This window comes from Larus michahellis, chromosome 1 (assembly GCF_964199755.1).
Source record: "Larus michahellis chromosome 1, bLarMic1.1, whole genome shotgun sequence".
NCBI classification, from domain to species: Eukaryota; Metazoa; Chordata; class Aves; order Charadriiformes; family Laridae; genus Larus; species Larus michahellis.
Genome location: NC_133896.1, coordinates 102948391 through 102961408, shown reverse-complemented (window position 1 = coordinate 102961408; position 13018 = coordinate 102948391). Strand labels below are relative to the sequence as shown.

At 37.0% G+C, this 13018-nt stretch overlaps 1 protein-coding gene across 6 annotated transcripts in view; it reads right to left on the bottom strand.

The window, feature by feature from the left end:
- NECTIN3 (nectin cell adhesion molecule 3) overlaps positions 1-13018 on the bottom strand; it is a 67140-nt gene that overhangs the window by 28549 nt on the left and 25573 nt on the right. For all 6 annotated transcript variants that reach the window (XM_074597351.1, XM_074597377.1, XM_074597360.1 and 3 more), the window contains exons 2-5: positions 11043-11381; positions 6210-6506; positions 3328-3445; positions 312-463 (exon numbers count right to left, since the gene is read on the bottom strand). In XM_074597351.1, coding sequence (XP_074453452.1) covers positions 312-463; positions 3328-3445; positions 6210-6506; positions 11043-11381 — 906 coding nt within the window. The remainder of the gene's footprint in view (positions 1-311; positions 464-3327; positions 3446-6209; positions 6507-11042; positions 11382-13018) is intronic.

The window sequence follows — 13018 nt, the reverse complement described above, 5'->3', positions numbered from 1 at the left end:
AATGTGTCTTGCCAAAACACAGGTTAACACTGGAAAAACAGAGTTCACCTACCAAGAGAAAGTAATCATCTCAGAAGCACTACAAAAACTACTTCAACCTTAAGAATTTCCACTGTATGTTGCTGTTATTGAAAAGTCAGTTTAATTGCAAGTTATACTGTAGCTCTCAACTCCCTACTTTCAGTTGCTTTTCATACAATTAAAAGACTTAAGTATTTTATGCACCAAATGGCTCTTTAGTTTGCTATTTCAACTATTGACCAAATAAATTCTGAGGTAACATACTGTCTATGCTGTGAAGTAAGGCTTACCTAGTATGTAGATAGTCTTCTGATCACTTCTCTGACCAAGGGAATTAGTCACTTTACAGACGTAAGTCCCAGTATAGTTGTAAGTCAATGGGCTGCTGAACTGCAGAGTATTGTTGACAGATAGCAATCCTTCAGGCCATTGTCCATCCAATCTAAAACAAAACCGTTAGTTATATTTCAACTGTGAATCTTTACAACTAAAGTTTAAATATAAGTAGTTTAAATAATATTTGCAAATAGTGAAAAGTTCACTCTCCAGACTGTGCTCTGATGTTGTCAGTGGGCTTTCATTGGATATTCTCAGTGTCCACCTGAACTTTTAATATTCAATTTCTGTGTCAAGTCCTTTAAATGTCAAATCTGCTGGCACTAGCAAGCTGTCTACAAAAAAGTTACTACAACTAAGAAAATATTATCTCAAAAGAACTTGGAGGAACAATTCAACTCAAACTCTAAGAACTAACAGTCAAACTAAGATGCACTTATACTGTTGTCAGGATTATCTGCCTGTTCTTTTGCATCAAGTTGAGCTATCACAATAAATTTTTGTTTCCTGTCAGTACGCACTTATTTTACAGGACATTTTGACTAGGATTTCCAAGCAAGAGTTCAAGCAGCTGCTTCTCTCTCAACCTGCCTTTTCTTATCTCCCATCACTTTTCCATCTAAATTACAGCACTGAAACCAAATTTGCTGCTTAGTGATACATTTGGGGAAACTGGTTAAAAATTGTTTCCAATGAACTGGCTTTTCCAAATCTACCATTTCCCTGTAGCATTCTACATGTGATTGCAGTAACAACTGTGTAAGCACAGGGAAAGGGGAAAGGGCAGAGGCACTGGAACTGCCCATTAAACACCTGTATAATTTCATGCCATTGCATCCCATTTTGTTTTTATCTATTAACACCTAAGCAGAACTAAATCAATATTCAAACACATGATCACCAGATCTCAGTCTCTTGGAAATACTTAGCAAGTGCGATTTTATAAATAGTGTCAAACAAAAAAGCCACTCCTGACACTTCAAAATAGGAACTCCAATGGGAAAAACACCCACAGTTAACAGTAAACATGATCTTCAACAAATGTAGGTTCAAGACAACATTCCCATTGCTTTGCTGACAGTGATTATTGCCCATAATTTCTTCAGCCATATGAAGTTTGTAAGTGATTAAGCATATACTTCATAATTCACAGTACCAGAACTATTTATTTCAAGAAACATTATAATATAGTCGATTTGTTTTAAGGCTCTATTCTAATGAATTTCTCATATGCACAACATTTAAAATATTATTGACCATGAAAATATTAGTATCTTAGCAAATACAGAGCCACCTTTGCTTCCAAGGGATAAAGATTTTTTTGGTGTAGTAGTTCTAGAAGCTATTATCATTTGAAACCGTTAAAGATAGCACACAGTTTCAATACAGCTAGCTCCCATTTCCTTAAACATTCAAGTACCCTCATTTTGCATCGAATTTTTCCCCTCTCGAAGTTCATAATTCACCAGTATTACAGCTTCTTGGATGGGTTTTGTTGTTGCTCAAACAAAAAATTACACTAGCTTTATTCCAGAAAATTAAGCTTTTCTTGTAAAAGTTGGTTCAGTTTTAACGTTAGGAAGTTTAAAAGTAACCTCTGAAGCTTGAAGTGCTTTGAGTATATTTAAATATGTATATTTCTTCTGGAATTGGAAATAGAAGTTGTATTGATTAGTTCTTACATATGTCTCAAATTCAACTCAGAGAAGTGAGAACCCAGTTTATCTGAAGAAACAAGCAGTAATGCTGTTGAGAGCCTGGCATGCTTTTTCAAACACAGGAAGTTTTGTGTGTTGAAATCTCATCACACTGAATTTGAGCTAAGCATGGGATGGGGATGACAGCCTACTGTAGCACATAAGTAAAGCATAAATTTTACTAAACGTACTTTAGTGTAGCCATGCTATTCTGACCAGAGTTAGCTACAATACTGACTTAAGATTTCAATGTCTGCTTTTAGGATTGAGTCAGTTATAGTAATGTTTTGTTTCCCTGTGAAACTGCCATCAAACAATTCCAAACTCATCAATACAGCATTTTCAAACCACATTATGACTACTGTTCCTATATGCTAAATTGTATCTACCATTCGTAAAGTAGGGAAATGGATTCCAGCTTCACATCAGTGAATATTCCTGTGATTTTACCAACAGAAGCACTGTAACATAACTACATAACTTTCCTAGTGACACTGTAAATTTTTATTTCCTTTGTTTCTACAGGCAACAAATCAATTTAAATCCAGGTATTTTATTTAATTTCTTTTTTCTTCACAGGACAGATTTTGATCTACACTTGCTTTTATTGTCTTTCTCTGTCTCTTGCCCAAACTACAGCCTTGGCTGAAAAAGCCAAGTAAATTTGAGTAGGGCCCACCCAATCCATATATTCATGAAATGTGTCTGTTATGTAAGAAATTTTTGTGGATTTTTTTTTTTTAGGCATATATTCAAGACCTAGTTTCCATCACTACATTTATCTGTCTTGGCAACTACTTGAGCACTTTTGAAAAACATGACAAATTCTATAATTCAGTAAGCAGTATTTGCCATCTCAACTGTAATTTCCAGATTTTAAAATGCAGATACAGAAAAGTCTGTTCAAGTGTTTACAATATACTTCACATACTAATAAAACAGACCTAATGAAATGATAGTTGGATCTCTACTACACTTATTAGGCTTTGCTCTCTACTGCAACACACAGAGTTTAGTCTACTTAATAAAGTAACTACAAAAGATTTTATCCTGAGAGTAATGACAAACAGTTCAGGCTTGTAAATTTACAAGATATCCACTCACCCATACTCATACATACACATATCTAGAATCCCCCTTTTAAAAGGCTGGATAATACCATTACAACCCAATACAAGTCCCATACTCCCTGTTTTCAAACCAGGTGTTTACTGCGAGATATGAGATTATACCACTTTAATCATGTGGCAAGCCCCTTTTTATAAATATTTACCTGGTCCATGTAAATTCCATAGGTAATGGATTTGCATCAGCATTACATCTGAGCTGAACATTCTCTCTTCCAATAAACCAGTTTCCATCATAGCCAGTTACTGAAACCTCTGGGGCATCTAACAAAAAAAGATTTAACCTATCAACAACCACAATATTTTATTTGAACATGAGCTGTGTGCAATGGTCAACCCAGTGGAACAGAAGGTGTTTTTTGGTTTAAAGTTTTGTTTTGTTTTAATTTAAAAACAGCAACAAAATACACAGAGAACACCAATACAGTACCAAGCTATAGCATAATATGCAGTAGTGGATTAGATGGGGAAGAGTAAGTTGTTTTAATTGGTGCAACTGTCCCACTGTGTGGTTTCAGCAAATATACAGCACTTTGGACAAGTGAAAGGACTACAGAAGGAAAGAATCAGTTTGATATTTTTTGGAAGTGAGGAATGGTAATTTAGAGCTACTTCTCACTAACAAAATACATCAAAGGATCAGAAACAGCGTTTTGAGAAGGCAGGTAATTAGGAAGTCATCAAAACCTTCACAGATGCCAGTTAAGAAGGTTAACAATTACCCACTGGCATCATAATGTAGAATTATGTTCTTATGGCTCTAAAAAGCAAGGAGGCCACTTAAGATAAGCCAGAGAGACCTAGCTGAAATATTCAGAACCCAGAGAACAGAACCACGAGTATGATCTGGTATAGTCTCCAGCAGATACGGAGTAGGTGCAAAAGCTGTAAGCATAAGGGAAGACTAAAGGAAGACTAGGAGAACACAGACATAGAATCTCTGCGTCTCACTTGCTGCAGTGTTTTTTACTCTACAATTTTGTTAAAAGTTCTGAAACATGCCTTAGCACTACTTTCATATAAAAATAAGTTTAAGACCAACTCGCGCCCTCATTTCACTTTAAATATAGAACTTCGTTCTCTTATTCACTGTTTGAGACAATAATGGGAACAAGTAATCTTTACTTCTATTTCCGTATCAACAGCATTTTGGTCTAGAACATCATTTCAACATTGACAAAATAAACCAGCATCAATCACTATTTTATGCCCAAATATGTGATTCTTTACCAAACAGACCAAAATCAAACCCACAAGAGATTCTACTCAAAACAAAATAGCAAAGTTTACTTTTTCCAGCCACTACATTTCTTCTAATTGAATTGACAGACTTCTATGATTTAGGAAATTTAAAGCAGCACACAGATGAGAGAATATTAAAGGAAGAAATTAAAAATACCTCATTTTGGTCATGTATGCATTGTCTAACAAAAAATAATTACATGCCTAAAGCTTACTTGTCTTAACTGGTTTTAGCTAAGCAGCACTGTAAGTCATCTCACTTCCTATTCAGGTGTTTTAAAGTCACAAATTTGTTGAACAAGCCTGGTAAAGGTTTGAATGTTCAGCAATCTGAAGCTGAACAACAAATGTTAGGAATGTATATATTCTATTCTTGTTTCCTTATGCAAATTAGACTGGAAAAAGCTTAGCAAGTAATTTGAAAATAACTTACTGACCCCCATAAGACCTACTTTCAACTTGTCAACTCAAACATCAATCTTCATTAGAATTCTTTTTTAATACTGCTGAAATTGTAAGACGCTATAATCAGTTTATGGATCAACTGAGTTTGTTATTTTGTCTGTAATCTTTTCAAGGTTATATATAAAAATGAAGAATGCTTACATATGAGCCAATACCCAAAACAAATCGTAGAAATATAATGGTATTCCAGCTTTGTGATTAGATGTAACCAAGCCATGTGGTGTGGCTGACAATGCTGGAGGGTAGGGATGCCATCCAGAGGGACCTGGACAGGCTTGAGAGGCTGGCCCATGCAATCCTCATTAAGTTCAACAAGGCCAAGTAGAAGGTCCCACACATGGGTCATGGCACTCCCAGGCATAAATACAGGCTGGGTGGGGAATGGATTGAGAGCAGCCCTGAGGAGAAGGATTTGGGGCTGTCGGTAGATGAGAAGCTCAACATGAGCTGTCAATGTGCACTTGCAGCCCAGAAAGCCAACCACATCCCAGGTTGTATCAAAAGCTGCGTGGCCAGCAGGTCAAGGGAGGTGATTTTACTCCTCTGCTCCTCACTGGTGAGACCTCACCTGGAGTACTGCATCCAGCTCTGGAGTCCCCAACATGAGGACATGGGCCTGTTGGAGCAATTGCAGAGGCCCACAAAGGTGATCAGAGGGCTGGAGCACCTCTCCTATGAGGACAGGCTGAGAGAGCTTGGGTTGTTCAGCCTGCAGAAGAGAAGGCTCCGGGGAGACCTTACAGCAGCCTTCAAGTACCTAAAGGGGCCTACAGGAAAGATGGGGAGGGACTCTTTGTCAGGGAATGTAGCAATAGGGCAAAGGATAACGCTTTTAAACTGGAAGAGGGGAGATTTAGATTAGATATTAGAAAGAAACTCTTTACCGTAAGTGTGGTGAGGCACTGGAACAGGTTGCCCAGAGAAGCTGTGGAGGCCCCATCCCTGGAGGTGTTCAAGGCCAGGCTGGATGGGGCTTTGAGCAGCCTGGTCTAGTGGGAGGTGTTCCCGCCCATGGCAGGGGGGTTGGAACTAGATGATCTTTAAGGTCCCTTCCAATCTAAATCATTCTGTGATTTTATGGGGGGGGGTTTGGTGCATTTTTTTGGTTTGCCCCCCCCCTTTTTTTTTTTAAATACAGAGACGCTAGGATTCTACTCATGCCTGACTTATCTCTTATCACATGCTTTCCCATACAGTTTTAATTTCCCTTTTTTTCATGAAGGACTAAGTGATTATCTTGCTCCTGTGGAAGGTAACCACCCTCTTTATCAGTGTATATAAGATATATACCAAGTTAATAACTACTCTACAGAATACTTACACTGTATGTCCAACACATGAGGGTATCTTATCTCCTTTTCCAAAGCAGGGTGCCTCACAATACAAGTTATACGCCTTCCTCTTGCAAATCGTGTTGGGACAATCATATACTGACTTACAACTGTCACCGTTTCATTTGGAAACAAAGTAGAGCTGGATTCCATTTCACCAAGACCTCCTTCCCAGTCAATCTCTGCAGCAGGTTTTCCAGTGGCTGCTGTACAAGTGGCTGCTATTGTCCTATTTGCACCATCTATTAGAGGGTTTGGTCCTTTCGTTAAGCTCACAACAGGTTCAACTAGGGAGGAAAAAAAAAAAGTAAATTTAAACAAGAAAGACTCCATATCTTTGAAACTGTTCTTATGTAAAAGAGTTAGACAAGATCTAATCCACTTGCAAAAGCTCGTGATAATCAGATATCCTAGAAATAAGATCACGTCATGTATCAGAGATGTTAGCTCTGCAAAGCTTTGGCCTGCTGATACTGTTCACCTTTGTCCACTCATTAAAGTTTAATGCTGCTCATTCACTCATCAATGAGTTGACAGGGAATTCCAATATGTTTAGGTTCAAAACGCCAACTACAGTGCTCCAGTTGCAGTGTCTGACAACAGACAGCTTAACATATTTGGTTGAAACTATACTGTGATTTTTTTTAAAAAAAAGCTTAGATTCTGCTGCACTTTCAAGCGTTACACTTAAAGTATTAATCTATACTTTCAGTTTGTGTCATTTAAAAGCCACTTAATTCTGTGCTTTAAGACCCAACATTAAGAGTTCAAGCTTATGTTGATCAGTACAATACAAATTGATTCCACACTGAAAAGGGCAGTTAACGTCTAAAAAAAGGTACTTATATACACACATAATAAAAAAATCTAATACGTACACACAAACATACATAATATACATAATTTTTATATAAAATTTGTGTATGATTTTGATATACAAATAAATTGTTTCTATATATAAATAAAATTATGTCTATATATATTCTTGTAGATGAATCTGTATAGAAGTAAAAAATTTGAACTCAATACTATGTCCAAGACTCAAGAAATCTGCAAGTGGAAGGATGTGACCTCCTTGTAAACCCATTGCTCACCTCAATTTTAGAGGCCTAGAGAACACGCTGTCTTCTAAAAGGAAGCTGACTTCCTGATGCACAAGTCTACTGTTGAGGCCTATAGACTGAAAATCTTTAAAAAAAATTCCTTCTTATTTAAGAAATCTGTTTCGGCCCTGTACAAGCCACCCACTACTTGCAGCTTAAGTCAGAAATGCCACCTGGTGCTTCAGACACAAACCAAGCTTTTGCTTTCTAGGATGGCCTATCATCAATACTAGAAGACATGTGTTTCCGAGTAGCATACTAGCCTATTCCATAATCCTTGTCTTTTGATCTAATAAGGCTATCAGAGTCCTCCATAGTGAAGTCATCAGTACACACCATAATACTTCAGAATTCACCTCTGTGGACCAGCCCTCACTAATCACAAAGCAGACAACTCTCAAAACTTCTGTGCCTTTCAGTATCCTACAAGGAGGAGAAGTTTAGTTCACAGAACTTCTTTCCAAGAAGTTGAACGTTACCCACATATCTTGAAATGAAATAGAGCAGAGTGCACAATACCTGGCAAGATACTTCTCCAGCTACCTATACAATAAAGAGATAACTGAGCAACAAATATTTTCAGCTTGAGTGAATTCAGAGCCAGAATCAGATTTTGATTGCTTTCTGCCTAGTCTAACACTGGTCGTGTCTGAAGAAAGCTGTTTATTTGCTCAATTACACTAAAAAGGAAGGCAACTGCTAAATGGATAACCTTAAAAAAAAAGTATTTTCTGTTCAATGCTTAAAGAATATACCTCGTTACCAAAGTGAGGGTTCGTTTTTTTGGGGCAGCTACTGAGAGTGGATTATTTTCTATTTTGTTTCTCTGAATGACTACCCTCTGTGATTCGTCAGTGACCCTACTGTACATAAACCAACAGCAGGGTTTTTCCACCAAGTCCTACATCCAATCTTCTAGACCTGAAGCATCTAACAGAGCTTCTTTCAACATTTGATTCCCTGCTTTTCAACACTAGCAACAACTAAAGCTTTCTGCAATAAACTTGGATATTTGAACTGGTGTACATATGAATTATTCTATCATCCAAAAAAAAAAAGCCTTTGAAACCTAGCATGGAGAACCTGGCATTATGTAGCTTTATTATTTGACCCACAATTTAGTTCCCTCAATTTAACATAAACATTACTGCCTTGTTCCCCCCAGATCACTAGCAGTAACCTTTCAAAGGCTTCTGTGGTATTCATGAAATGCAGAAGTAAACACCCAAATATATACTTAGATAAAGACAGTTATTTTTCCTGTATCCCCCCTCGATCTCCATTGCAGTGAAATCAATTAAATTAGCAGCTATCATTAGCTTTTCATGACAGAACTTATAGACCCAAAACACTTCAGTTGGAAATAATTTCATATTCTATTCCTTTGAATTTTCGTCTGAAAAAAAAATACACAACTCCAGAATTTTTCCTCTACTCCTTCGTGAAGGGATACATAATTCAACAAGAGGTCTTAAATAAGGTAGCAGAGATGTCCAGACCCAAAGCAGACTACTCAAGTACACTGCTTCACTTACTGTGCTTTTAGAAAAAAAATGTCTTGAAGTATAAGTGATAGTAGCCAGATAACAGAATATGGACTCACATTTGTCACAAAGATACAAAGCTGAACTATTCCACACTAATCAACTTTATGAAATATACTTATTACCAGTTAATGTGTTTTGGTGCTTTAGGGTTTTTTGGGTGTGGTTTTGTTTGGTTTGGGGTTTTTTGGGGTTGGTTTTTTTTTTGTTCACAAATGGTTAGACTTCTACATCACATCTTCCCATAAATCATGATTCTTGGACTACACACCAACTACAACATAACCAAATAGCCACATAGTAAAAAGTGGAAAGCTATTGCTGTTATGATACTTATTTCTACAGCATATCCTTCAGGATTACTTTGTCCCAGCAATTGAAGCAAAACCAGCAGAAACCCATCTACTTGTTCTCCAGCCTCTCTAGCTGTCTCATTCATGGATTAAAATAAAGATATCTCGTGATTGAATCCCTAATTACAAAGGGCCATTGGCATCTCACCTTTCACATTGGGAAACAGTTTTTAGAAGGACAGAAAACGCTCTCCTTAGGCCACAGAATATAGATAAGTCCAACAGAAGGTTGGCTACCCAGATGTATGTGCAAGCCAAGCAGCTGCTAACTAGGACAGAAAGGCATCACTGCAAGTAGTAGTTGGGTTTTGCAATTCAGAGATTGATATCAAGTCACTGAGAGGCTTACAACTATCAGAAGCATCTACATCACCAACTATGAAGAGACCTATGATCAGGACCACTGTATGCCTGACATACTTTATCTATTCCAACTGGAGTTTTTGACAATATGAATCTTATCAAGCAAGTTGCAGTCCTTCTACATTTTCAAATGCAGAATACTAAACACACAGGCCATACATTTGCTTTCCAAGTTCCTCCTCATGTTCTCCATAAACCTTAAATTTGAAGGGCAAAATAGATCCAACTACTAGTGTGATCTGAAAAACAACATATTCTAGAAATAGGGACTGACTAGAAGAGATAAGGAAAAGCAGTAAGAACCTCCCACTGTATGCTGATAAAGCACAATAGCTGAAGCCTGAAGTCAAAAGACTGCTACAATAGCCACTTGTAGTACAGGCAGAAGACAGGTGGAAGAGAGCCATAAGGCTATATGCTTTGTATATCACATTGAACTTCTCTGGTCAAGTTACTTGTTTCAAATTGGATTAAGCCACTTATTTTGATGCGTTTATTTTGCCCCACCTTGTGGTGAAAACCAGTTTACATACTGTGCTAAAGCCACCTGATTAATCTCATAGTATTCTGCTACTGTAGAAAGCAGATATCAAAGACCAAGAAGATCCTAAAAAGAACATTTGTTTACACAAATAGAGTCATTGAGAACCACCTCATCTGTAGAAAATATCACTTGACTACTTGCAGTGGATATAGAAGTAGCTTACTTTCTTATAAGAAGGTATAATACTGTAAGGATGGGGCAAGCCTATGTGGTTTCAGGACAGAGTAATTTTACCTCATACTACACTACCACCTAAGTCTACCTGTGCTTCAGTACTAGTCCTTTTTGACAGCAATACTGAACAACCTCAACAAGATAGACAAAATTATTTTAGGTGAAAAACGGAGTTTATATAAGCTTCACATTACAACTACCCACTAGCAGTCAAGGGCTTAAATTGTCTCTTTCTTCCTACAACTCCCAGTAGCAGCCTGGGCAGTTTTGCTTTACATTTATACTGTGCAAAGAACAATTTACATCACCAGCTCCAAGCAGCTACATTAACTTGTATTAGCAACAAATTTATGAGGGAATTTAGGCAAGGTGAAGGCTAAAGCTGTGTTTGGCAGCTTCACAGAACACACACAGAGGTCCCTAGTATCAACATTGCCAGGTACAAGTTCTAAAGCACTGTCCACATGTTTAGATTACCACAATGACTAAACAGGAAGTGCTTATTTATTTTTAGTATCTGGAAAAATCAAAGAGCAAGTTCTAAAGAAGCAAGACACAAAAGAAAACTCAATTAAGTTAGTAATAATACCAAGACATGTGTTACGAAAGACCGGTGAATACACTTTTTTTTGTACTGTCACTGAGTTAAAAGGTAAAACGCAACGTATTAGTAAGTTTGCAGAATTTCACTAACAAACTTGTGCCATTAATGTCACTTTCTTTCATAAAGAAGTTGACTTACCTAGTACTGTTACAGTTGTTGATGACTGAGTATTTCCAAGTGGGAATGTAACTGCCTTGCAAATATATTCTCCTGCATCAGAAAAGCTTACATTTTTCAAGATGATTGTTGCATCAGTAAGTGAGTAGTTTTTAAATGACACTCTTCCTTGGTATTCTCCTTGAACAGATATTCCATATTCGGGATGATGAACAGCAATAGTCTGTGAACTTTTACCGTGTATCTTCTCCCAAGAAACTTGTGCTATTGTTTCATTTACATCAATTATGCATTTCAGTGCAACCTTCTTCCCCCAAACTGCTGTCACATGTGGATCAACAATTGGTCCAGCTAAGGCACCTAAAAATAAAGCAATTATTAGTTGGTACACAAGAAGGTTATGCCTTTAAGTCTTCACATTGAGCCTTCTTCAGTAATTAGCTTGCCTTTCCTCAAAGAGAATTCTTACTTTCTTCTGAATAACCGCATTCAAGCTTATTCACAGCAGTGTGGAAATATTATAAAAGCATGCTTTAAGCAGAAACATCAAAGCTAGGTGTAGATCAACCATTCTTCAGAGAATACTGCCACTAATACATAACTTCCTACAAAAGTGACCTGATAACTGTGTAACTGGTGTATCAATCTTTTGGGAATTTAACTAGATATGAGCATTGTGTGCACTGAGATTTATTGGAAAAAAGTCAGACATAGCACTTTAGCACTCTTATTACTGATCCAGAGCATCAGGTAAAAATTTAAGTTAAATTACGGCACTTATTTCTACTTTCAAAAGATAAAGACTACTAGTCAAGTTAATTTAAGGAGAAATGCTTAAATGAAACTTCTATCACTTACCATACCAGTAACTACATAAAAAGCAGAGCAACAATTAAAAAAACCACAGACCTCAAACCCCCACGTACTCCTCCATCTTCACAGTGACAGACAATCTAAGAATTCAGTATCCCAGTTTGCAAAAAAGACATGTACCATCATACATATGCAATCTTTGTTTAACACAGTAAATACGCAAAAGTAGGTATAAGCCAAATGTTTGCTTAAGATCCAATGTATTCCCTTTTAATACCTAAAACACTTTCCACAGCAGCAACTGCATTCTGAGCTCAACATTTTACACCACCTCCTTTCGAGAAAGGAAACCCACCAGAACAAAGCAGTTCATTAAACCACAGGATCACAATTTGTTTTGCCAAATAGATGCTCCATCAACTTCAATAATTTGTTCTCTTAGAGTAAACTAACATGATGAAAAAGAATCAAAGTCTTAGTCCACACCGTATTACTTTTTCTGTGCTTAAGTTTTAACACAGCCATTTCAACTGCTCTGATTTTCTCTTCAGTTATCAAATCAGTACTCAAGCTGTTACTGAGGAAGTTCACCCATGGAACAATATTCAAGTCTAAGTTTTAGTAGCCCCATTTTCAAATGCACGAAAAGGTCATTCAGCTTGAGACATTAACTGCCTTTTCAGTCAACAAGTTCCCACAAAGGGGAAACCATGTGTTCAGGAAAAAAATTCAATATATGCTTTTATGTACGAGTCCATTGTTGAAAGCTCTCCATTTCCCATGAACTGATTTTTTCAGTGTTCAAACTATAACTAAGTCAATGAATTCACCTAAACAAGTGATTGAAAGATTCAGCTATGGATTTCCTCAGTATAAAACTACCGACTCATGCCAATAGTATAAAAACATTCAATTGCACAAATAAATCAAACTAAGCCAGAACTTTATACCAAGATTGGTGATATGCCAGTCACCGAGAGGTGAGGGGGGAAAAATAGCCAGAAGACTAAAAATTGAATGAATACGTAAGTTTCATATACAGAATATCTACCATAACTAAACCACAAGTAATGAAAGAACACTGTCTAGTCTTCTCATGCCTCTTCAAGTAATATGTACTGTTGAAAAAGACTGGAAAGAGGGCAGCCATTTGAAGACTAACTGAAATGCACAGAATTCTGACC